The sequence below is a fragment of the Pangasianodon hypophthalmus genome, chromosome 4, assembly GCF_027358585.1.
Source record: "Pangasianodon hypophthalmus isolate fPanHyp1 chromosome 4, fPanHyp1.pri, whole genome shotgun sequence".
Classification (NCBI taxonomy): Eukaryota; Metazoa; Chordata; class Actinopteri; order Siluriformes; family Pangasiidae; genus Pangasianodon; species Pangasianodon hypophthalmus.
Genome location: NC_069713.1, coordinates 13,385,669 through 13,409,202, shown reverse-complemented (window position 1 = coordinate 13,409,202; position 23,534 = coordinate 13,385,669). Strand labels below are relative to the sequence as shown.

At 37.8% G+C, this 23,534-nt stretch overlaps 3 protein-coding genes across 6 annotated transcripts; 2 read left to right on the top strand and 1 right to left on the bottom strand.

The window, feature by feature from the left end:
* Nucleotides 1–1,141: 1,141 nt before the first annotated feature.
* LOC113540507 (zona pellucida sperm-binding protein 3) lies at nt 1,142–5,310 on the bottom strand. Of its 4 annotated transcripts, none has more exons than XR_008301656.1 (10): nt 4,854–5,308; nt 4,085–4,212; nt 3,877–3,980; nt 3,213–3,390; nt 3,002–3,119; nt 2,710–2,801; nt 2,446–2,540; nt 2,221–2,351; nt 1,875–1,902; nt 1,142–1,623 (listed from the first exon to the last, which is right to left on the bottom strand). XR_008301656.1 is itself a non-coding variant. In XM_053233590.1 (8 exons), exons 1-8 carry the CDS (start codon nt 5,244–5,246, stop codon nt 2,254–2,256), a joined length of 1,206 nt encoding a protein of 401 aa, XP_053089565.1. In that variant the 5' UTR covers nt 5,247–5,310; the 3' UTR covers nt 2,218–2,253. The 4 variants fall into 4 exon arrangements, 2 of the variants coding, with proteins under 2 accessions (XP_053089565.1, XP_053089566.1); XR_008301657.1 differs by having other exon boundaries at nt 1,238–1,623; nt 2,221–2,328; nt 4,854–5,305; XM_053233590.1 differs by lacking the exons at nt 1,142–1,623; nt 1,875–1,902 and having other exon boundaries at nt 2,218–2,351; nt 4,854–5,310.
* Nucleotides 5,311–5,363: 53 nt separating this feature from the next.
* On the top strand, nt 5,364–8,583 carry ufsp1 (UFM1-specific peptidase 1 (non-functional)). Its single transcript, XM_026937075.3, has one exon. The coding sequence runs from the start codon at nt 6,058–6,060 to the stop codon at nt 6,781–6,783; it is 726 nt and encodes a 241-aa protein (XP_026792876.1). The 5' UTR covers nt 5,364–6,057; the 3' UTR covers nt 6,784–8,583.
* A 2,320-nt stretch (nt 8,584–10,903) lies between these two features.
* On the top strand, nt 10,904–20,220 carry LOC113540289 (interferon-induced very large GTPase 1). The gene is given in 7 exon segments (XM_034303764.2): nt 10,904–11,279; nt 13,823–13,881; nt 13,992–14,097; nt 14,190–14,444; nt 14,542–14,802; nt 14,913–18,639; nt 18,641–20,220. Coding segments are annotated over 6 exon segments (5,289 nt in total). The 5' UTR covers nt 10,904–11,279; nt 13,823–13,860; the 3' UTR covers nt 19,560–20,220.
* Nucleotides 20,221–23,534: the final 3,314 nt, after the last annotated feature.

Genomic DNA, 23,534 nt, shown 5'->3' with positions numbered 1-23,534 from the left:
CTCTGATTGTGCTTTGTTTAGTGCTACCTATTGTTATGCCTGCAGTCTGTTTACTACTTACTGACGTTTGTGGAAAACTTCAAGCCTTTAGACACATGTGCCATAACTTTGTTTAATGTCTCATTTCTCCAAGATCATTCATTCATTCAAAAATCTTTTGATAAAGTCTATACTCGAGGGTTATACACAGGGTTTTTGGTAACCACTAATTGATTTAGTGTTGGGTGTATATATACAGATATATACAAATAAATGATTTCTACCTACCAACTGAACAAAAATCCTCAGCATATTGTTTCTGAGTTCTTGTTTGTGCACAAACTCAAACATCATTAGAAAAAAAAAAGTCAAGAGATACCACAAGACTTGGACAACCACAAAAGCAGGAGGACTTGTCCATCTTACTTTGTGCAACACTGAACAGTGTCCTCCAAAAATACTGCTACAGGGTTCTGAAAACCAATATTGCAGCAGTGTATGCAAGATGAAAAATGAAACACAAGATGCCAGTAAATTATCACCTGTTACATAACTTAATTAGACCTGATCTCATGCCAGATTGGGAAACATTGAGAGACATAGATCTGGACGTGGTTTCAATTTTATATGAATTAAGTCATAAGGAACACAAACAGCCAGAACAATCCCTAACTCTAACCTTTGCAACTGGTCCTAAATATTGAGTTGTTTGCGGACATTGGTGGTTGATTTTAAGAAGACCACTTTGTAATGCACGTCTTTATCATTACAGCAAACACAGAAACTTGTGAGCAGAACAAAAGTCTTCCTGCTAAAGTCACCAGCAATGACCAACTAGCTGAATAATCTTAACAGAACATTAAGAACAAAAGAGAAAGATGTCTAACTGATTTAAATGATTAAAAAAAGAAAGTGGTGCTGTGGAACAAAGTTGAATAGAAATGTGACATGAAAACCTCTTCTATACGTTCGGGGGCAGCGGAGGTGATCCAGCACGTACAACCATTTCAAAGAAAGCAGACGTACATGACCGGCTCTATAAGTGGCTCCATCATTATCATGTTTGCTGACAATGTTTGCTGAAACGTGCAGAACTAGCTTGTTGGCATATTTCTAGGAAAATGTAAACTGCCTTACAGGACACAGCTTTCATATGTTGCAACATGATAAATCAAAGGCCTGAAATATCTGGTTTTCATGTATAATTTAATTCCTTAATATCTGTAGGAGAGGAGAGCTATCAGTAATCACTACTGACTGTGGAACACACAAAACTGGGCTAAAGGTTTAATGCAGTTTAATGTGTAGGGGGCTGACAACCAAACACTAGCAAATATTTGCTTTAGGAAAAAATAAGGCACAGAAAAACATTCCTCAGTACCATGAAAACACACATAAGCAAGAAGACAGTCTATACATTTATCTCACATTTGTCAAATCTCTTTAATCCAAACTGTTTGAGCATACAGAAAGAGCAAATTTTCTTCACAGCTCCAGTGCATATGACGAACACTGTGTAAACATGACTTGCATACGTGACACACAACAAGGTATTTTTTCTTCATTTCTCTGCTGATAGCAGCCATATGGGGATATTTTGAATTATGACACTGCACTGGGAAGAGATACAGATTCTTCAAAACACTGAGAAGGAAAAAAATCAGAATTCAAAAGATTGAAGACACCTCATGAAACTGCATTTCATCACTACACAACATTAATAAAAAATGAGCATCACTTAACAAGAAGTATAGACTTTAATGACAAATAAAAGATACATTATGATTATGATAAATGCATTAATAAGAAAGGAAATTCTGTAATAATTTACATTTAAAAATAAAACCGACTGTAAGCATAATTCAGTATTTTGGTTTTGGTCTCCAAATATTTACCTTCATTTCTTTTGGCAGATGTGTTTATCTAAAGAAATGCACAAACGAAATAGAGTACAATCATTGCATAGTGGCTTTCTGGCAGTCCTGAGATTTGAACTCTCAACTTTTGGTAAGCTACCATTACACTTATCAGTATAACCTTTTGGCAGTAAAGGACTGTTGTTTTACAAGCAGGAATATCAAAATGTGAAATATCTATAATAGAAATGGAATCTTTGTGAAAGATTTTTGAAACTAAATCAGGGGTTTATTAGGAAGATAATTGTAGATGCCAACTCTTTGGATGAACTTGATCATTCTGTACATTTCTGTCCACAAATAAGTGAAGTGTAAAGTTTCATACCTTAGATGAAGGGCTCAGGTGAGACTCATGTCCCTATGGTAAGTTTTCCAGTCCAGTGTACGTTTGAGGGCAGAATGTGAAGTGGGCCAACAAATCTGGTCTGCTCCTCTTTAAGAGACAAGTTAAGGATTCTGAGGAATAAAATTTCTCTCATGCAAACTTATCATGCTCATTATAACAGTGATACCAGTGAATGTACAGTTATTCTCTCTCAAACAAACAAACCTAGATATGTGCCGGACATGTCCACCTTCCCAGACTTGCAGTCTGCAGTTTCACAACACAGACACACATTGCTGCTCCCCTCTACTGCATGCCAACTGCAAAAATCAAACAATGTTCAGGAGTGATGATGACTTCAGTAAATTTTTAAACAAATGTGCCATTTTTTGCTATCAAGCTGGTATCAGTGGTCAAGTTTTATTACATGACGTCTTACTACTCTTTATCATATAATAGTTTAATAAGATCATAAATCAATGGACTGACCTGAATGAAGGTCCATGAAAATAGCAAGCTTTGTTTTGGGAGTCAGGCAGAGTGTAATCAGGAGCAGCTCTCAAGTGGCAACTGATGAAAATCTAAGCATTGCAAACTCATACTCAATAGATAAAGGTGCACTGCATCCATTTTAAATATTAAAAACAGCTACATATAACCATTGGTCGAACTGTGAGGCACCTACATGGTATTAGTACATGGCTTTGGCATCATGTTAAAACCATTATGGAGCACCCTAATGACAGATGCATAACTTACATTATAACAGACATACAGTCACCTGTTTTCTCAGATCTTGAGGGAAGTAGAGTGCCTGTACACTGAACCTGAGAATATTCTGCTTTGGCCTGCTGTAAAACTTAGAGGATGAGTATGGCCACATGCTATCTATCAGGCACCTACGACATGAGCAAATATAGCAGTTTGTCAGAACAGAACAGTTAGTCAGAAACGTTAGTCAATAATGTTTGGATACACACTGCACCACTAACCCATGGTTGGATATGAACTCATAGCTAGGCCTTGATAATGGGTAAGAATCAACAGTAGCCACACAGTGGTCCACATAGATTCGTAGTGGACGGTGCATAGGACCATGCACTGCTGCTTCCAGGAACAATGGCTCTCCCTGCTGGAATATTGTGGACGGACGAAGGGAGCCTACATCACCTGAGATGAAACACAAACAGGGGTGCTTCTCATTTCTCAAACTGCACCTCCTCATTTCCTTATCCACTGAAAAAGACATGATAGTATATCAAAAGTAAACTGTACATCTCTCCAAACATACAGTAGTATGCTTTTAGTAAACCTGATGGAATATTTGAATTTGGAGACATATGTAAGATTACTGGAGTATTTGTCTCAGGAGATTATCTTCAATTTCTCCAGCTACATTTAAGAACTGGTATATTCTTAAAGATGGTGGACTTTCTTTGATTTCTGGTTCATGGGCTGAAAGAGGTAGGATCGAGTTATCAAGGAAGCTTCAAACAGAGTTTTGGGGAACTTATTAACTTTCTGACACATTACAAAGTAAAAGGGAAGTACTAATCTATTGACAGCTACACCTAATGCATGACAAAATGATAAATGAATGGCAGAAAAGGAGCAGTCCATATTGAAAATCAAGGTACATCTTAAGGTACAGTTCACCTTTAATTACACTGAGAGAGAAGTGCAGTAACCCTACTGCTTCAATGGTTGAGGTCATGGGCAGCCAGGTGGGGCTCAGTGGTTCTGCACTCACTCGAAACTTTCTGTAGGATCCACAGCAAGAGATGAAACATTTCTGGTAAGAAGAAGGAAGGAGAATACACCGCAAGCCACAACCCCAGAACACTATTTTTGAAATGCAGCCCACCTTTTATAACGGCATTCAATAGGAACGACTGTAGGTGGATGTTTCAATACAAGGACACCATCCCAGGTTAGCGGCGTACCAGGCGAAAATACCAGCTTATTGGAATAAATGAGCCAGTTGCCACTTACCTGGAAATTAAAGCGACACTAAGCAATTGTGTTCATGTCAATCTTTTTTTTAAAGGTTTTTGAATAAATTGCTATATAACAATTTTTCTATGCTGATCTTCTGGGATTTGCATGCACAACAGTCAGAGTTCACACAGAATGATGAGAAAAACAAAAACAAACACAAACAAACAAAAAACATCCAGGGAGCAGGAGTTCTGTGGGCAGAAATGATAAGAGAATGGCCAAACTGGTTCGAGTTGGTGTGAAGGCTACGGTAAGGCATCCCTGCTGAAAAAAACAATAGAAACCATCACAGAAATTCTAATGGTTTCCACTATAAATGCCATTACAAACCATCAGCTAACCATTAAAACCATTACCAGTCCTTAACGGTATCCACCAGACATAACATGCCACCAATAGAAGGCATACAATACAATTCCCATTACAACCATTAAAACCCTTGCAAATTCTACGAGGGTTTCCCCCCCTCCCCCAGCATCACTCTTTACAACCATGGTGAGCAGAAAAGCATCCCACAACACATCCCAAGCTGCCTGAATCAGGCCAGGCTATGCCTGGAAAAACTTTGCCTGGTCTAACCCTATAATGCTGGATAATTTCCTAATTAGGCTAGTGCTACCAATTTGGCTTCTTACCCGAGATTCACTTCCACAGTCTTGTAATCCAGCAGAAATGACCATCTCGGTAGAAGTAGTGAAGTCTTTCAGAGGAGTGCAGTCTCCAGCGGCGCCATCTTCACCCAGCCGAACTGATGTGGGAAGAGAAACACCGCGTCCAAAGTACTGCCTTTTCACCACAATTCTCCAGTTTTGCTCCTCACACTTCACAACCAGACCGCCATTGTTAGGCTCAGGGACATTTTCAGCTTTTGAAAATGAACGTCCGGAGAATATTTTGGGAGAATCTTGATTTGAAAACAGTATTTCCGGCGTCTTCTGTGTAGTAAAGTCGCTGAAACTCTCGTATGATGCTCGCGGGACTGACGCCGCAAGAAGCCCTAAACTGATAAACAGTACACTCTGGAGCATTGTAGGGCATTTATTTTATTTTATTTTATTTTATTTTATATTATATTATATTATATTATATTATATTATATTATATTATATTATATTATATTATATTATATTATATTATATTATATTATATTATATTACATTATATTATATTATATTATTAGAATGAAGCTCGAAATGCGTTAGAAAAGGAGCCTTATAGGACGCCTCCAATCAGCTCTATCACTTTCACCTGTAAGCGCTTTTAAATACTTTTAGCGTTATTTGTACTAGGCCCAAATTTTAAAACTGCTACTTTTGTGATGTTCACCCAGAAACCTTGCTTCATTTATTTTTGATTCAATTATTTTGGAAGATTTGGCAATTGAATTTGTGATTTAGCATTAGCCCACTATTATATAATATACTATTCTTAACCCAGTTAGTTAATATATGATCTTAGCAATGGCTGTTTTATTAATTTTGTCCTTAGTGAAGTATTACTGTATTTTTAAAATAAATATTTTTTTTAAAAGAGGAAAGGTTTTAAAACAAAACTGAACTAAAACAAAACAAAACAAAAAAAAAACAAACAAAAAAAAAACGCGGAACTGTTAAACACGAGCTATTGCCCAGTACGGAAGGACTTTGTAGACGGACCTCCCGGCATTGCTAGTTGTACGAGGAACTACAGAACATTTTAAATTTATTAATGCATTAGTGAAAGAGATTATGTCTTTTGTACAATAAACAAATAGCTCTGCATAATATTGAACCTGGTCTGGCTGGTTTGCTGCTGCTGCTGTTTTTGTTGTTGTTATTGTTGTTGTTATTGTTGCACTTCATGGAGAGGACACGGGAAGAAGATATAGACTGGGGAGAGCGAGTACACAGAGAGGATCCGCTTACAACTGTAAACAAACGTGTAAAAGACGTTTTAGTGAAAAACGCACATGAAGGACTGGCTCTGCCGTTGACAGACTACGAGAGATGTTCTGTTATATCAGGACAGTGTGTGTATTATCATTACGGCTGTGATGGACAGGATGACAGAGGCTGGGGTTGTGGATACCGGACTGTTCAGACCATAGGCTCTTGGATCAATAATGTACCTCATGGTGGAAAATCCAGACCTCCACCAAGTCTCCCTGAAATCCAGCAAGCTCTAGTTACAGTAGGAGACAAACCGGCCTCGTTTTTAGGCTCTAAAGAGTGGATAGGGACTTATGAGGCTGCTCTGGTTCTTGACCAGCTGTATGATGTCCCCTGCCGGCTGGTGCACGTGCGCAGTGGGGGAACAGAGCTCAAGCGGGCGGCTCAGGACCTGCACCAACATTTCATCACCCGCGGATCACCGGTGATGATGGGTGGAGACAGGGACAACTCCTCCAAAGGCATTCTGGGTGTATGCACCGGGAAAGAAGGCAGCTACCTGCTGATAATGGATCCGCACTATTACGGTCCTGTCCCGGAAAGGGAGTTTCTGCAGAAGAATGGTTGGGTGGCGTGGAGAAGAGTTGAATCTCTCGATCAAAGCTCCTTCTATAATCTTTGTCTGCCACAAACATAACCATGATTCTGATTCCACTTATTAGTTATGCCACAGGTTCCCAACCCTGGTCCAGTGAAAACACTAAAATGTGAAGGACAGGGGGTATTCTAGGACCAGAGTTTAGAAATTTTGTGCTAATGTTACCCAGCTGTTTGGTTTTCTAAATTGTTTGGCATAAATATTAATTCATTCATCTTCAGCAAGCACTTTATCCTGGTCAGGGTTGTGGTGGGTCTGGAGCCTATCCCAGAAACACTGAGAGCAAGGTGGGAGAAGATGGGATGGCAGTCCATTGCAGTACACACACAGACAATATATCATAGACAGTCCACCTAGCAGAATGTTTTCGGACAGTAGGAGGAAGCCGGAGAACCCCAAGGAAGCCCACAGGAACATGGGTGCTTAGGATTGAACCGGGGACCCTTGAGCTGTGAGGCAGCAACACTACCCACAGTACTACTGTGTCTGGCATAAATATCAATTCTAAAAGTTTTCTGTTGGTCCATTAAACCATGATCATGATATTCTACATGCATGATATTATTGTGGACAAATTATTGTCATTTCCTCTCTGCTCCATTAAACTAAGCTGAGAATAGTTGCACATGTCCCGATAATTGGTTAGATGTCAAATGATATTCAAAATGCATAGTTGTGCAAACTTCAAATTATTATCACTACCTTTGTTTCATTAAGCTAACGAGCAATTGAAGATAAGAAAATGTCATGTGCATAGTGACCTAGATGATGATGTATGATGATTAAAAATTCATTTCACACAATAGGTACAGGTAAATGTGTTTTTCTTAACAATATTATAACAATATTGTTAGGTAATTATTGTAATATCTTAATATTTGCACATGTCTAATACAAGTCCTTCTGAATTTTTCTGACCTACACTGCTTTTTATATTTTTGAGGAGTGCAGCCATATCTGGGACACTTGCTGTACTGCTTGAAGAATTTCTTCTGGGGATTTTAACATAGACTCTTATGCCCTCTAGTGGGCAAAATAATACAAAGTTCATCATAATATCATTTAAACATGATGCAAATGAAACATTTGTACTTTTATAAAGAAGAAAAAGCGATCATGCTGTGCCCAGTAACCCCTACAACATGATTCTTGGCAAAATTTATAGGGATTTGCACTTAGAAGACACACTGAGCACAATGCATGCACATACTATACTGTTTTAAACAGAGTGCTTAAAACAGCACTCTTGTAATAGGAGTAGTTCAGTCAATGAGATGCAAACAGGATTAAAAAAAAAAAGGTGATTCTATAGGCTATTTGTTGTTTTTTTTTTCAGTTTCTGTTTGTGCATGTGTATCAGTACAAGTCTACAGATTGACATCTTTGCAGACTTGTTTACTGTGGTTGCACCATGAGGAGGGATTTAGGGATAGCATAGGGACTTTTGGTTAAGCCATTCCTCCGTTGATTTGGATGTATGCTTTGGGTCATTGTCGTGCTGAAAGGTGAAATTCTTTGTCATCTTCAGCTTACTAGCAGACACCTGAAGGTTTTGCACTAAAATGTGGTATTTGTAGCTGTTAATGATTCACTCCACCTTGTGTTGTTTTTAGGTATTAATGATTCACTCCACCTTGATAAAAGCCCCAGTTCCGGCTGAAGAAAAGCAGCCCTAAAGCATGATGCATGAAAATGTGAAGAAAATCCTGCAGAAACAGCTGGTCTTTATTTGGGGTTAATCAGAATAATTTCACTGATGACAGCTGTATGATAATTACGTTTGAACATGAGATTGAATGTGATTGGTTCATTCTGAACACAGCCACATTCAGAATTATAAAAGGGTCTGCACTCTTATGCAACCAGGTTATTGTAACTTTTTTATTTTTCCTATTTTTCCCTAAAATGTTTCTGATTGACTTTCACTTAATTCATTATAATATTAATATATTATATAGATTGACTTTTACTTAATTCATTATAATATTAATATATTATATATTATATACTTAATACATTATAATTTCACATGGAGGGTGGAAAAAGTTCTGACATAATTTATCTTGTTTTTTTTTTTTTTTTTTAAAACATCACAAAAACCTGCCATTTTAACAGGGGTGTAGTAGACTTTTTATATCCACTGTAAACTGTCTAGGTACTTGGTACACACTTAGAAAAATATGATTCTTGAAGGGTTCATTAGATAATTAAGGGTTCTGAGCCTCCTGAAAGGTTTCTGATAGGAACACAGACTGTTGTAGGGTTCTACATTTAAAGGCTCCCCCTGAGGGACAACTTAGAGGGCGCTAAATTTTCTAACAGTACTGTAGCACCTCCCAGTGACCACAGAGCAAAGTCCATTAGTATTCCAAAGACATAGCCAAGGTTTGGCTTCCATATGGAACAGGAGTGGTTAAATCATTAGACATGACCTCACTTCCTATTTGGCAGTTTTGTTGTTCATTTTAGTGCATTATGGACCATTCTCTTTCTCTCTCTCTCTCTCTCTCTTTCTCTCTCTCTCTCTCTCTCTCACTCACTCACTCACTTTCACTAACCACTTTATCTCGTATAGTCACGATGTGACATGCACACACATTCACATTTTCACACCTAGGGGCAATTGATCCTAGCCAATCTACCTACTGGGATGTTTTTAGGATGTGGGAGGAAGGCAGAGAACCCAGAGGAAACCCACGGGGACGCAGGGAGAACATACACAGAAAATCCACACAGACAGTAATACAAGTTCAGGATTAAACTGGGGCAACTTTATATACCTGCTGCACACCTCACTTTCAAATATTAATAGTCCGTTTGTTAACTCTGGTAAAGTGTAATCTGTAATCTGTCTTCTATTTACATGCTAATGGTTTAAAATGTTTTGTAGAAGGAATATTGCAAAACAATCCCTAAAATTCAGGACAGCCACCTTCCTGTCTAACTGTTACGAGCATTTAAATCAACATTTAAATCTCATAAGGGGGCTTTAGGGTGTGATCCTAAACCCACAGCAGCACTGTAGACACATCTTCAGGGACACATCTTACTTAGAGTGGGGTGAAGGTGTGGTTAGTCTGTAGGCCTATGACATTGCCAAAATCTCAAAAAAGTAAAATGAAAGCCTAATAATGAGAAGAATAAAGGAATAATACAGACATGTCACATCCCCAGTGTCCTCAGTGTTTGTGAGTTGAGGTGGTACTTTATTATCTATTTGGAATTGGGTATGTCTGAAGGCAAAAAGAAAAGAAAAATACAAACTATGCTGTATTCATAACACTGTATCTTTATGACATTTAATTTCACAAATGCCACACCAGCAATCAAAACCTTAAATTCTCTAGATATTAATAACTTTTCTGTGATGGTCTGTGACTAGTGTTTTAGTCCTGTTCCTGTGTTTTTTTTTTTTTTTTGTAGTAAAGGGAAAAAAAAAAAATTAGCGGTTATTCACATGCAGCCAAGCCTTGGCTTGAACCCTCATAAAATTTGAAATAAATAAATTAAAAAAAAAAAATATATATATATATATATATATATTATCATATACCACCTATGACTGAGTACTTGAACAGTCAAGGTGAATCACACTGGTTCCATTTGAAGTGTATGAAGTTCAGACGAAGCCAATTCAAAAGCCTGCTTTTGAAATAGCCTCCTTACATCAATCAAAACAATACTCAATACATTTTTTTTTTTTTTTTTTACATTTTTACATCAAAACAAAATACAAATGTGTTATATGCTACTGATATAGTTATTTTACAGTGTATCAACATGCCTTCTTACAGGCTTCTTTTGTAGGCTGAACTAAGCCAGACCACCAGTAACATTTGATACGCTGAGGACATCTAGTGGACTTAAACAGCACTGCAGTCTCTGCTCTCTGTGTTTGGAAGAATTTCATGAACTTGTTCCCTGCCAGCTTGCCTAGTCCTTACCCTGCTGCTAAACAATTGCTAAACAACACTCCAACACACTTTCTAATTGTAGCTGTCTGGACTTTAATTTGAACAGGATGCGACGTGGAATGAAAATGCTATTGATTTGTGTAGGTTGCTATTCATTTCGTCCCTTTTGACGTTTACTCCATGTTTAAATGATTAAAACGTCTTTGGTTATTATTCTGTACGTTTGGTTGTCGACTATCTTCAAACGCGCGTTCCCGCGAGGGGGGTGCTCTGTCACGACAGAGGTGCTTTTTTCGGCACAACACCGGCGCACCCTGGAGTATCACACATTTATTTTCATTTCCTCGGAAATGAAACTTTCGGTTTCTTTTCGATATGGACGAAACCATCACCAAGACACACTTTACTCTGGATAGGAAATCCTTCACACACAAGACAGGACTCAGGCTAATAAACACCAAAGAATGTCAAGAGCAACGAGTAGCGCTTAAGAATATTGAATACGGACGTCGATATTAATGAATAATAAACAAACTAAAATGGTTTACTCCTTCTGACGCATCCTGTATAAAGGAGGTGTCTGAAGACTTCTTTCAAACGTTGCTTCTTCCAGACGAACGTGTAAGTACAGGCCTGGACTTAAATATCTGGTTTATCATCAAACAAGCTGTACAGGCATTAGTTAGTCTAAAATTTCATGTGTATATAAAAAAGATAATTTTTTTAAATACCTTTCAGCTGTTTAATAATCTTTTTAAAGAACATTTTATGATTTACACTGAAGCCTGAAAGATATTCAGATGTATTAGAAAGCTATATCAGGGAAATTGGGACAGTAGAACTAAACAGCATTTATTTTCTGTCCTGATATGTGAATGTTAAAACTTATATTTCTGAGCTCTTCCTGTAGAACTGCTTATGCTTACACTTATATTATTATTTTATAAGGTTAGAAATCTCGACAAATATATATCACACATTCATGATGAATAATGAATATATACATAAGAGGTACTACCAGATATCTGGTATGCACAGTTTCGTTTCTGCTCACACTACTCCTCAGGCTTAGCCAACACACCCTAATCTTTAGCTAGCAACTGCAGGGAAAATAGGTGGGGAAAATTTATACTGGAAGCAGCAGAAGTGCAAGGTACATATCAGCAATGTGCTATGCTGTAAATTTAATTAATCACTCTCATTAGATAATCAGTGTCATATCCCTTTTTTATGTGCAATCCCCTTTCATCATTTAGAATTTTTAATTTCTTTCCTTTGTGGCCCCACTCATCCTTGGAGAGCCAAACAATGGCTGGGAGGTGCTTTTGATGCTTTACTGGTGTGATGTATCAGGTTTTGTCCTTTTGGTTTACTGTAACAGTACTGTAATGGAAGGAAGTCCCTTATCTGTGGATGCATGATTCCCACACAAACCTTTTATCTGATAAGAAGCATATAGAACATTTTATGAATTGCCTTAAGATGATATGCTAATTTCAAGATTCCAGGCACAGATCCACTCACAAAAGGTCTATATTCAGAAACAAGGCTAGAATACAGTGTGTGCTACTGGCAGACGTTGTGCTAGAACTCTTGCATGTGCAACCTCTGCTGGCGGGGAGGGGAAAATCCAGAGTCCTTGTCACTCTTTAGTGGTTTCAGCAAATTAACCACAGTTAATGCTAATGGTTTTACCAGTATTACCAGTGCTGCGCTACGTATGATGCCATGGGTAATGACTAACTGTTATGAACTGTTTAAAATGAATAAAATGACTTGTGTTTTGAACATAGCACAATATATAATGGATATTGTACCCCTGTTAAAATGGCAGGTTTTTGAAAAAAAATAAGACCAAGATAAATCATGTCAGAACATTTTCCACCCTCAATGTGAAATTACAATGTATAAAAATTAAGTGAAAAACAATCAAAAATATTTTAGGGGACAATAGGAAAAATAAAAAATTTACAGTAACCTGGTTGCATAAGTGCGGACACCCTTTATAATTGAGGATGTGGCCGTGTTCGGAATGAACCAATCACATTCAATCTCATGTTGTAAAAAGTAATTATCATACAGCTGTCATCAGTGAAATTATTCTTATTAACCCCAAATAAAGATCAGCTGTTTCTGTAGGATTTTCTCTACATCTCCTTGGTCTGCAAAGAGCTTACAAAGCATGTACAGTGTCTCACTTGTTGAAAGGTATCGATCAGGAGAGGGGTATATAAGAATTTCCAAAACATTAAATGTACCATGGAACACTGCGAAGGCCATCATCAACAAATAGATAAAATGGAGCACCGCAGTGACATCACAGGACGTCCCTCCAAAATTTACGAAAGGACAGGACAAAAACTTATGCTGCCAAGAGACCTATGGCAACATTAAAGGTGCTGGAGGAATATCTGACAAGTACTGATTACTCTCTGCATGTGACAACAATCACTCATGTTCTTCATATGTCTGGGCTATGGGGTAGGGTGGCTAGGCAGAAGCGCTTTCTCACAAAAAACATCCAACCCCAACTAAATCACCCCAAACTATGTGGCAAAATGTGTTATGGTCTGATGAGACCAATTCCAAAAGGTATAATAATTCCATCATTCCAAAAGGTATGTTTGGTGCAAAAGCACATCACCAAAAGAACACCATACCCATGGTGAACCATGGTGGTGGCAACATCTTGCTTTAGGGCTGCTTTTCTTCAGCCAGAACTGGGGCTTTTTTCCAGGTGGAGGGAATCATGAGTAGCTACAAATACGATTTTAGTGCAAAACCTTCAGGTGACTGCTGGTAAGCTGAAGATGAAGTTGTGCACACTTATGCAACTAGGTTGTTGTAAGTTGTTTATTTTTCCTTTTTTCCCTAAAAAGTTTCTGGTTGTTTTTCACTTCATTTGTATACTTTGTAATTTCACATTAAAGGTGGGAAAAGATCTGACATGATTTATCTTCACAAAAACCTGCCATTTTAACAGGGTTGTAGACGTTTTTTTAAATATCCATTGTTCCTTTTAAACATTTTTTTTTCTTGACCTGATAAATAATCAGAAACATTTTCAATCTTTGGTATGTCTGCTACTATTTGTTTTTGCTGTCTCTAAAATGACTTCACTGTGTCTAACTACTTAAAATATTAATTGTGTGTGATTTGTATAGTTTGCCAGTGAAGACTGATTGTACTCATACTATACATAATGGAGACTTCTGATGAAGAGGTAAGCACTGAGCATAGTATTTTATTTATTTGATTTACATGCCAGGCTGTTTGTTAGACATTTACTCAAACTCATCACTCATATTCTTGTTCAAATATTCCCAAATCAAGCAATTTGAAGACGCTCAAGATTTCCTTGACACAGAGCTACAACCAAATCTTTATGAAAATCAATCTGCAGAATCACATCTAGAAGAGGAGACAGACACTCCAGAACGTAATGTTATAAAATTTTTAACAGATCACTTTCCAACACAAACATTGCAGTTGATCATGTTTGCTGAGTTGAATTATCTTTGTTCTACACAGATGTTCCTGCACCATATGACATTTCAGTGCAGTCCATTGGGACTGACTTTGCTAGACTTGTGTGGAAATGCCTAGACAGCATATCAACATTTGAGCTGAGGTGCTCCAGCAGCACGTCCTCAAGCATCCAGACCCTTTCACAGAATTATGCTGAAGTGTCAGGCCTGTGCCCAGGCACCGAGTACACTTTTACAGTGGTTGCAGTCTCAGAAAATGGAAACCAGAGTTCAAGAGGCAAAGTGTCTGCATATACACGTAATAACCAGTTTAATGTTTTTGTAGTAATATATGTCTAATATATCTCAATTTAATTTACCATGCCATTACTACTTCAACTTTTTTTTCATTACAGTTCCAAACCCACCTGAAAGCATCAAGGTTAAGAATATTGGTAGTACATCAGTTACTCTATCCTGGCATCCATCTGCTTCCGTAGAGAAGAAGTACCATGTGGTGTGTTCCCAGAATGGTAGAACTGTTCATGAAGAAGAAACAGACAATAACACACTTGTTATCAATAACCTGACTCCAGGAAAAAAGTACTCCTTCCACATTGCAGCAGTACTTAAAAATGGCAGCACAAGCAAGAGAGCTGTGTCATTCGCCACAACTCGTAAGTATTTATCTACACTTTGCAGGTCTTTAAACCTTATGGCAACTGGTTTTAATCCAAACTTTTGATTGGGATATGCAAATAAATTATTTTATTTATTTATTTATTAGAAACCAATCTTGAGAGCTTTCTTCAGGATGTTGGGCTGAAGCAACACCTCGCTGATAAACTCTCCCTGAGTACTGTACTACAGATAGACAAGAGCACAGTGACAGATGATCCAGCACAGTCTCGATCAAATTTACCATGGCTTTTTCTCAAGAAACTTATGATGGTGAATGTGACTGCAAGAAGTGTCAAATGTGCATTATTAACTGATGAGGATGAGGACTTGAGTTTGGATCTGTATAATGATCTGGACAGTCTTGTCCTTAACCAGGACTCTAGCCATAAAGTAAATCCTTTGGACATCATAACTGCACTCTTCCTTTGTTCAGACAGTTTTCTTCAACAAGAGATTGCCTTGAAAATGTCTATGTGCCAATTCTCTGTGCCTTTACTGCTTCCTAATTGTGACACACAGCAGAGCATGCTCATGCTTTGGGCCTTAAGAGATATTGTGAAGAAGTTTAGACCACACTCTTTGTCTGATCCAAGAGGGTTTGTGGAAGACAGGATCGTTTTGGCTGACTTACCCTTAGTGTCGTTTGTAAGACTTGGAGAGTGTAGCATTTCCAAATCTCAAATCTTGAACAAGCTGCTCAGTAATCCACAGCAATATCATGATACATTTGTGCACCATGACATGGACTGTGGAGACATCCCAAGAAAAATATCAAATGGCTTGGTGGAGATCAGCTGGTACCTACCTTGTGGAAGTAAAAACATAGACATCTTCCCAGAACCTGTGGCTTTTGCAAACCTGAGAGGGGACATAAGTACATTTGAGACTCAGTACTCATTCCTTTGTCAGATTTCTACAGCAGTTTTTGTGTTTTTTGACAATTTTGACTCAAACTATCAGCTACTCACCAATACACATGTAAAAGCACAATTGTTTTTGGTGGGTAATGCAGACACCAAAGCCTTGAACCTGGATTTGTTGAAAAGAACAGCTGCTGCATTGAACTTGAAAAAAAGCAGCATCATTCTGAAGACCAAGCAAAACAATGCAGATTTTGTCAAGAATCTGTGTTCTGCAGTGAGTGGTGTTGTTAAAAACAGTTCGATGACTATACAACTCGAGAAGATGACCACAGTTGCATATGAATTTGGAATATTGATTGATGAAGACAGTAACGAATGCCAAAATGCAAAAGAAAATGCAAAGGCAATCACTAGCAGGATACAGGACACACTAAATTTTAAGGAAAAACAGCTCCCTTTGCAGGGTGAGATCTGGAAGAAATTAGGAAAATTAGAGAAAGAGGAGTGTAGGCTTCGTAAAGCTGGGAATAAGAACATTGAGATCTATAAAAGTGAACTGATGGACCAGAAGATGGAACTGAGGAAGCAGCAAAGCAGATATGAAATGTCAGAAGCCATGTCCTGCTTCATAAGTGCATTATCAAGTTCAAATCTTGAGAGATCTTACTTCTTGAAATGGATGCGAATGAATCTAGACAATCTGTCTCGCAAAAAACTATCTGGCCTTAGAGAATTGTACAAGGAGAAATGTCAAGAATCATCTGAGAAGAAGGAGGAGATTGCATTACTTGACAGACAGATCTCAAACAGTGCTTTGGGAACTGAACACTTTTTGAGGGAAATGGGTCAGCTGTATGAAGCTGCTGTCACCCTTCCAGAAAACATACAATCACGACAACAAATGCTACACTTACCCAAACTGTGCGCTGAGCTCCTTTTAGATGGATTCCCTGTTGAACTAGTTGATGGAGACGCTTCAAATATACCTCTAAGGTGGATTAGTGATGTACTGAAAGAGCTGAATATTTTAGTGCAACCCAAGAATAAGATCATGGTAGTCACAGTATTAGGAGTCCAGAGCACAGGAAAGTCTACCCTACTAAACACCATGTTTGGGGTTCAGTTTGCAGTCAGCAGTGGAAGATGTACACGAGGAGCTTTCATGTTGCTGATCAAAATCACAGACCATTTCAGAGAAATACTTAACTGTGATCATTTAATGATCATTGACACTGAGGGACTGAAATCGCCTGAGCTGGCACAGCTCGATGACAGCTATGAACATGACAATGAACTGGCCACACTTGTTGTTGGACTGAGTGACATTACCATCATCAACATTGCCATGGAGAACTCCACAGAAATGAAGGACATTCTGCAGATTGTGGTGCATGCGTTCCTCAGGATGAAGGAAGTGGGCAAAAAACCCATGTGTGCATTCGTGCATCAGAATGTAGCAGATGTTTCTGCACACGACAAAAACATGAGAGACCGGAAGCTCCTGTTAGAGCAGCTGAATGAGATGACAGAGGCAGCAGCTAAGATGGAAAACAAGGAAGACTACAAGAAGTTTACTGATATAATGGAGTATGATCCAGAGACTGGTAACTGGTATATACCTGGGCTCTGGCACGGTAACCCACCAATGGCACCAGTGAATGCTGGCTACTCTGAGGCTGTCTATGACTTCAAAAAGAACATGATGGACATTCTGATAAAAAAGAAGAAATCTACAAACAACATTGAAGAATTTTTGGAGTGGACAAAAAGCTTATGGAATGCAGTAAAATATGAAAATTTCATATTCAGCTTTAGGAACAGCTTGGTAGCTGATGCATATATGAAACTGTGCACTAAATTCCATGAATGGGAATGGTCCTTCAAAAAGCACATGTACACATGGTTAACATCTGCTGAAACCAGTGTGTCCAATTTTGAGATGTTGAAATCAAAATCTGACAAGAGAAACCTGCAAGATTTACTGAAGACCCTGAAACACGAGGCCTCCTCAGAGCTTGATAAAAGGGAAAAGACCATTTTGGAAAACCTTGTCAAATACTTTGAGCAAACAGAGGGTCATGTCTATCTCGTGGAAAAATACAGAGAAGACTTTGTAAACAGTGCAAAATCTCTCAGGAGGGAAACAGAAAACTCAGTGCTGAGTAAACTAGAGGCAGTTATTGAGATTAGGACAGGAAAGAATAATTTGGACAACATCAAGAAAACTCATACTGACAAAATGGAAAAGAAAGTGCTAAACCTTCTTGAGGAGCTCCGGAAAAACAGATGTTCAGAAACTATGTCTGAAGCAGAGCTCGACAACGTCTTTGAAAACATATGGCGGGAAACTGTTGAAGAGCTGTCATTTAAAGGCTTGCAGAGACAAATAATATCCAACAGTGTTTTTAGCCAATTACGAACAAACATGAAACGAAAGGGAAGCTCTGTCTCTGAAATGTTAAATGGAGTGGCACTGGATCAATATGGCAAAGAGAAGTTCATTGTTACGCCAGAAAATTTTTAAAAAAAAATGATACATCATGTTTACAAATCTGAACACACAGTGAGACTGCAAGAGTTGGCAGACAGTGTCATTGATGCATGTATGCAGTCAGTTAATGACAAAAAAGAGGGAAAATCAGATTATCATGACACCTACATTCAGGAGATCCTAGACATAATTGATCAAAAATTGACTTCAGGCAAGAATCTGAAATTTTCTGTCAACTTTGAACTTTCTCTTAAACTCCACATTTGTGCTATTTCTGCAAGAGAATTCCAGGCCATGCATGACTGTTTTATTGCAGAGAACGACCCACGCCGATGCCTTGAGCAATTCAAAGAGAAGTACCGTGCTGATTTCAAAGATCTGTTCAGTAATCGTGATCAGTGTCAGAGAAAGGCTGAAGAATTCACAAAACTCTGCCTGAGCCCTGCAGTTGAGATATTCATCTGTAGCTCACTGGGACCAATTCAGCACTCGTGCATTTTTTCAGTACTCTATTTTAAAACAACTTCTGACTGAGAGTGATTTTCAGAACTATGTGGGCTACATACGTTCATATGAACGCTTTGTTAAAGACTGGATATTAAAACTAATTACACACAGATTTTCCGAAGGAAACAAACTTTTTGAGCTGGAACAGCAGCATCTCAAAGGAGCTATTATGGAGATAAAAGAGGCCATCAAAAAAGCACAACATGAGACAGATGAAACTGAAAGCATAAAGAGATTCATTCAGAACATTTGCAGAGAGCTTGGAAAAAAACTTGTCATTCCACACGATGTCTTGGAAGCAGTCATGGTTTTGAGTAATGCCAAACAGGAGCAATTTGTCCACTGGCTCACGCTGTCTGTGGAAGAAATGGAAGAGTCACTGAAGACTAAGTTCAAGATGAGAAACATTCAGAGCAAACTGAAAACACTCAAAATCAAACCACAGGACGAGCTGTTCAAGCGTGTGTTTGGCTGTGGGAAACAGTGTCCATTCTGCAAAGCACCATGTGAGGCAGGAGGAGAAGCTCATACACATCACTCTGCTTCTGTACACAGACCTAAAGGACTTGGTTTATACAGGTATGAGCAATCAGAGAAATTAGTCACTAACATTTGTTCCACTGATGTGAACAGCGACACAAAGTTCAAATGCCTAGAGACCCACTATAATTACCATCCTTACAAGAAATATAGGGAGATCTTTCCAGATTGGCACATCCCTGCAGACCCCAGCATAGAGGCCTCAGACTACTGGAAGTATGTGATGGCGAACTTTAATGACCAGTTTGCAAAAGCGTACAATGCAAAGCCTGGAGATATTCCCCCAGTGTGGAAAAAAATCACAAAGCAACAAGCAGAAAACAGTTTGAAGGAGTGTTTTAGTATCAAGTAAACACTAGAAAAAATCATCAGAATAAGGGAGTTTAAAGAACACTTCTTTTGGCTTGATGTCAAAATGCTATCAGCATCTTTCCTCTGATACTAGTATCATTTATTCCCATAAAGACACCTGTGGTCAACTTAAAAACACTCTTTTTTTAACAGATAAATGATTCTTGTCATTTCTAGTGCCTTTAATTTTCTGTTTAAAAATTCCACACAGCAGACAGAATATGATGCATTTTAATAACAGTGAAATGTCTTTGATTGTTAAACGTTACTAGTCATTGATTGCTTTTGTTTACTATAAGTTTTTATTCTTTTCTAGGATGTTTTTTCTTTCTTTCTTATTGGGTGTATATCTAGATTAATAAGATGGTTTGGGAGTAGTATAGGGCTATTAGCAATGGCCCTTAGTCCAACACAATGCTAAGCCACATCTAGAAAACTCACACTTGACCTAATTAAATTTCACTGATTATCCAGGATTTTAATCATGTTTGTAATATTTTGATGTCTATATAACATATTCTAGCATATGCGATGATTAGATAAATATAACACTTAAATCACAACTTGTTCTAAGAGCAGTGACTGTAAAGAGATGACACTTTTTTTTAACCTGTTTAACTCTCAATAAATTTGTGACTGTCTTAAATTGATTTTTTTTTTGGAACAGGGAGAGGGTACAGGTGTTGGCTCGATTCACTCCACATATCCAGTTTTGCATGTCCACGTTCACCATTTTCCTCCCACCTCTCAAAAACATGCCAGTAAATGGACTGGCTACATTACATTATGACTAGCTTTGAATGAGTGTGTGAATTTGTTTATTTATAGTGCCTGGCTATGGACTGGTGTCCAATACAGGGTGCATTCTTCCTCATGCCTAGTGTTCCTGGGATAAACTCTGGGTCCAGCACAAACCTGATCAGGATAAAGTGTTTACTGAACATGTTTTAATGAATGCATCTCTTATCTCAATGATCTGGACATCATTTTGGAAGGAGAAGACAAAATTATTTGTAATCAGATATAAGTTCCAAATACCAGCCAGTTGTTACACAACTTATTTAACTGAATGACTTACACACTGAGATCTACAATGATTGAAGTGTTACCTTTACAATGAAAGATCATATATAGTGGCTTGCAAAAGTATTTAACCCATCTGGAATTTATCAGATTTGTCTGAATATTGTTCCTGTCAGTATTTTATTGTTCTCTTATAGTAAGTTTAAGTCAAAATTATTTATTGGTCAGCAAGTGTTTCAAAGAAAATCAAAAACTGAAAAATGCTGTTTGCATAAATTATAATAATAATAAAAACTTTTATTTATATAGTGCCTTTCCAACACCCCAGGTCGCATAAGTATTCAACCCCCCAGGTTCTGGAAGCTCCAGATGAAAGATTGTCTTAGTGAGGACACAATTGACTTAGAATTGGCCTTCATCTGTGAAATACTAAAATCGCTCCCATTGTGTGAACAAAAACCAACTCAGTTGAAGTGTCATTGAAGAGACTATCACTCTGAAGGAAAGGAGTGAAAATGAAGACTAAGCTGCATTCTAAGGAAGATAAAGATAAGGTAATAGAATTTCATAACTTAGGAATAGAGTGTAAAATTATATCTAAGAGGTTGGAAATGCCAGTAAATCCCAGTTGGATCAATAGTGAGGAAGTGGAAGTTGCATCACACCACCCAAAGTACTACCTAGACAACGCCATCCCTCAAAATCCAGCACAAAAACAAGACAGAGACTGGTGAGGGAAGCCACAGTGAGGCCAACAGTCACTCTGACGAAGTATTCTTACTGAGTACAGTGGCTGAGAGTGGAGTGAAGGTGCACCAGACAACCAAGAGCTCTGCAAAATTAAGGTATGGGAGGGTGGCTAGAAAGAAACCATTCCTCAAGAAGAACCAATTAACACCATCCCTACAGTGAAATATAGTGGTGGCATCATCATGCTCTGGGATGCATTTTGTCCTCAGAACCTGCGCTTCTTGTCAAAATTGAATGGAGAATGGATGGAGCAACATACAGGGGGATATTACAAGAGAAACTGCTTCAGTTAGCTTAAAAGAACCCAAAAAACCCTAAAGGCTAGAAGAAAACTTCACCTTTTAGCAGGACAGTGGTCCTAAACACAAGGTCAAAGCAATGCAGGAGTGGTTAAAAACAAAAAGGTGAATGTTCTAGAGTGGCCAAGTCAAAGTCTGAATCTGGTTCTCATCTCATCAGAGAATCTGTGGCACTGTTTGAAAAATGCAGTAAGCAAACACCATTCAAATAAAACATCACTCCCAAACAGTGTCCAGAACTATTTGAAACTTACCCAAATAAACTTAAAGCTGTCATTGCAGCAAAAGTTGGTTCTACCAAGTACTAGTTTGCAAAAAAATACTGGCTGGAACAATCTGTGTAAGTGTCATCAATCCAGACAAATCTGATGACTTTTAAGGGGGTCAAATACTTTTGTAAGGCACTGTATGTATATGATATATATAGTAATATTTTGGATAAGCATTCCTAAATATTGAAGTCATGTCCTAGGGAAACCTCATTATAAGTGTTTTTGCCATTGAGATGAAATCATGTGGAATTTCAGTATAATAGATTGCTAATTCTATAAAGTTTTAAGAGTTTTTTTCAGTCTAGTGTAAATGAATTCTGCACCGTGACACTGCGAGCAGATTAAGAAGCATGGTTATTCAGTAAACAAACAGTGACAGGTAACAGACTATGAATGTATTTATTGTTTCCCAGATCACAGCATACAGTGTGTAATAATTTCTAAATCAATCAGAAGTATCATCTCCTTATTTATATATTTTCAGCTTTCTTTTCAAATAGATAGATAATCATCTATTTTAAGTCTATTACTAACACCTTATTGAGTTTATGACTTTCAACAAAGAAAGTAAGAACAATATAAATAAAATGGGATTGAAAAGTGCTTTTAACAGTGGACATTGTCACAAAGCAGCTTGACAAAAATCTGGATATAAAATTAAAATTAAAAATTTACATTTATTCCTAATGAGCAAGCCAGAAGCAATGTTGGCAAGGAAAACAGAGAAGTGTTTGAGTGGCATCAAGAAAAGTTGGAGAGACTAAACAAGTCTGACACAGAGGGTGATTCTGAAGAGGAGTCTTTCTGAGACTACTCTCTCATTCTAGCCTTTACCTGCAAAAGTGTTACTGTAATTATCTTGTAAATTATCTGTCAATGCGCCTGTATTTATAATGCTCTTATGGTTTAGACAAGATAACAGGCACAAGTCTGACATCCAGCAGATCTTATAATTGAAAAGCATTTTCCCCAAGGGGATTTTATGTGCTTCTTCCACCGCCCCCATTATTTAAACTACAAGGCTGCCAGGATTATGATTGGGGTCTTCGGACTTGACTGACAGACTGGCAATTTGACACCGCGAGTTTGCTTGCTAACAATATCAGCAGCATTTTTGAATGCTTATCATTGGCAGATTTCAGATTGTTCGACAGGGGATGTGTTGGTAAGTAACCTACTCAACAAAGTTTGTTACATTTCCAGACACAAGTCTGCAGGTAACCTTTATTTATTTTATCTGTTATAAAGGGAGTAAAGGCAAGATGCCAAACAAACAGAGATGGCAGAAAATCAAAGAAAATTTGAAGAAGGAGGCAGTGAAAGGGACAGTTTCTCTTTCAAGATCGATAAAAAAGGTGAGCTAATCTGAGACTGATAGGCAAAAGGGTGCCTCATCATATGTGGACAACCTCAAAGAGTCCTCTTCAATTTTGCTTTAATCTTTATTTTGTTAAAAAAAATAAATAAATACAATTAGTGTTACTTGCCTCTTGTTATGGTAACTAATACAATAAATTTAGTGCTTTAGCCTAATATAGCCTAACAAAATAGGCTAATGCTTATTAATAGAAAGTAATTGTGATATATTCATTAAAATATTCATTAAAATATCAGAGAACAGCCAGAGATGCT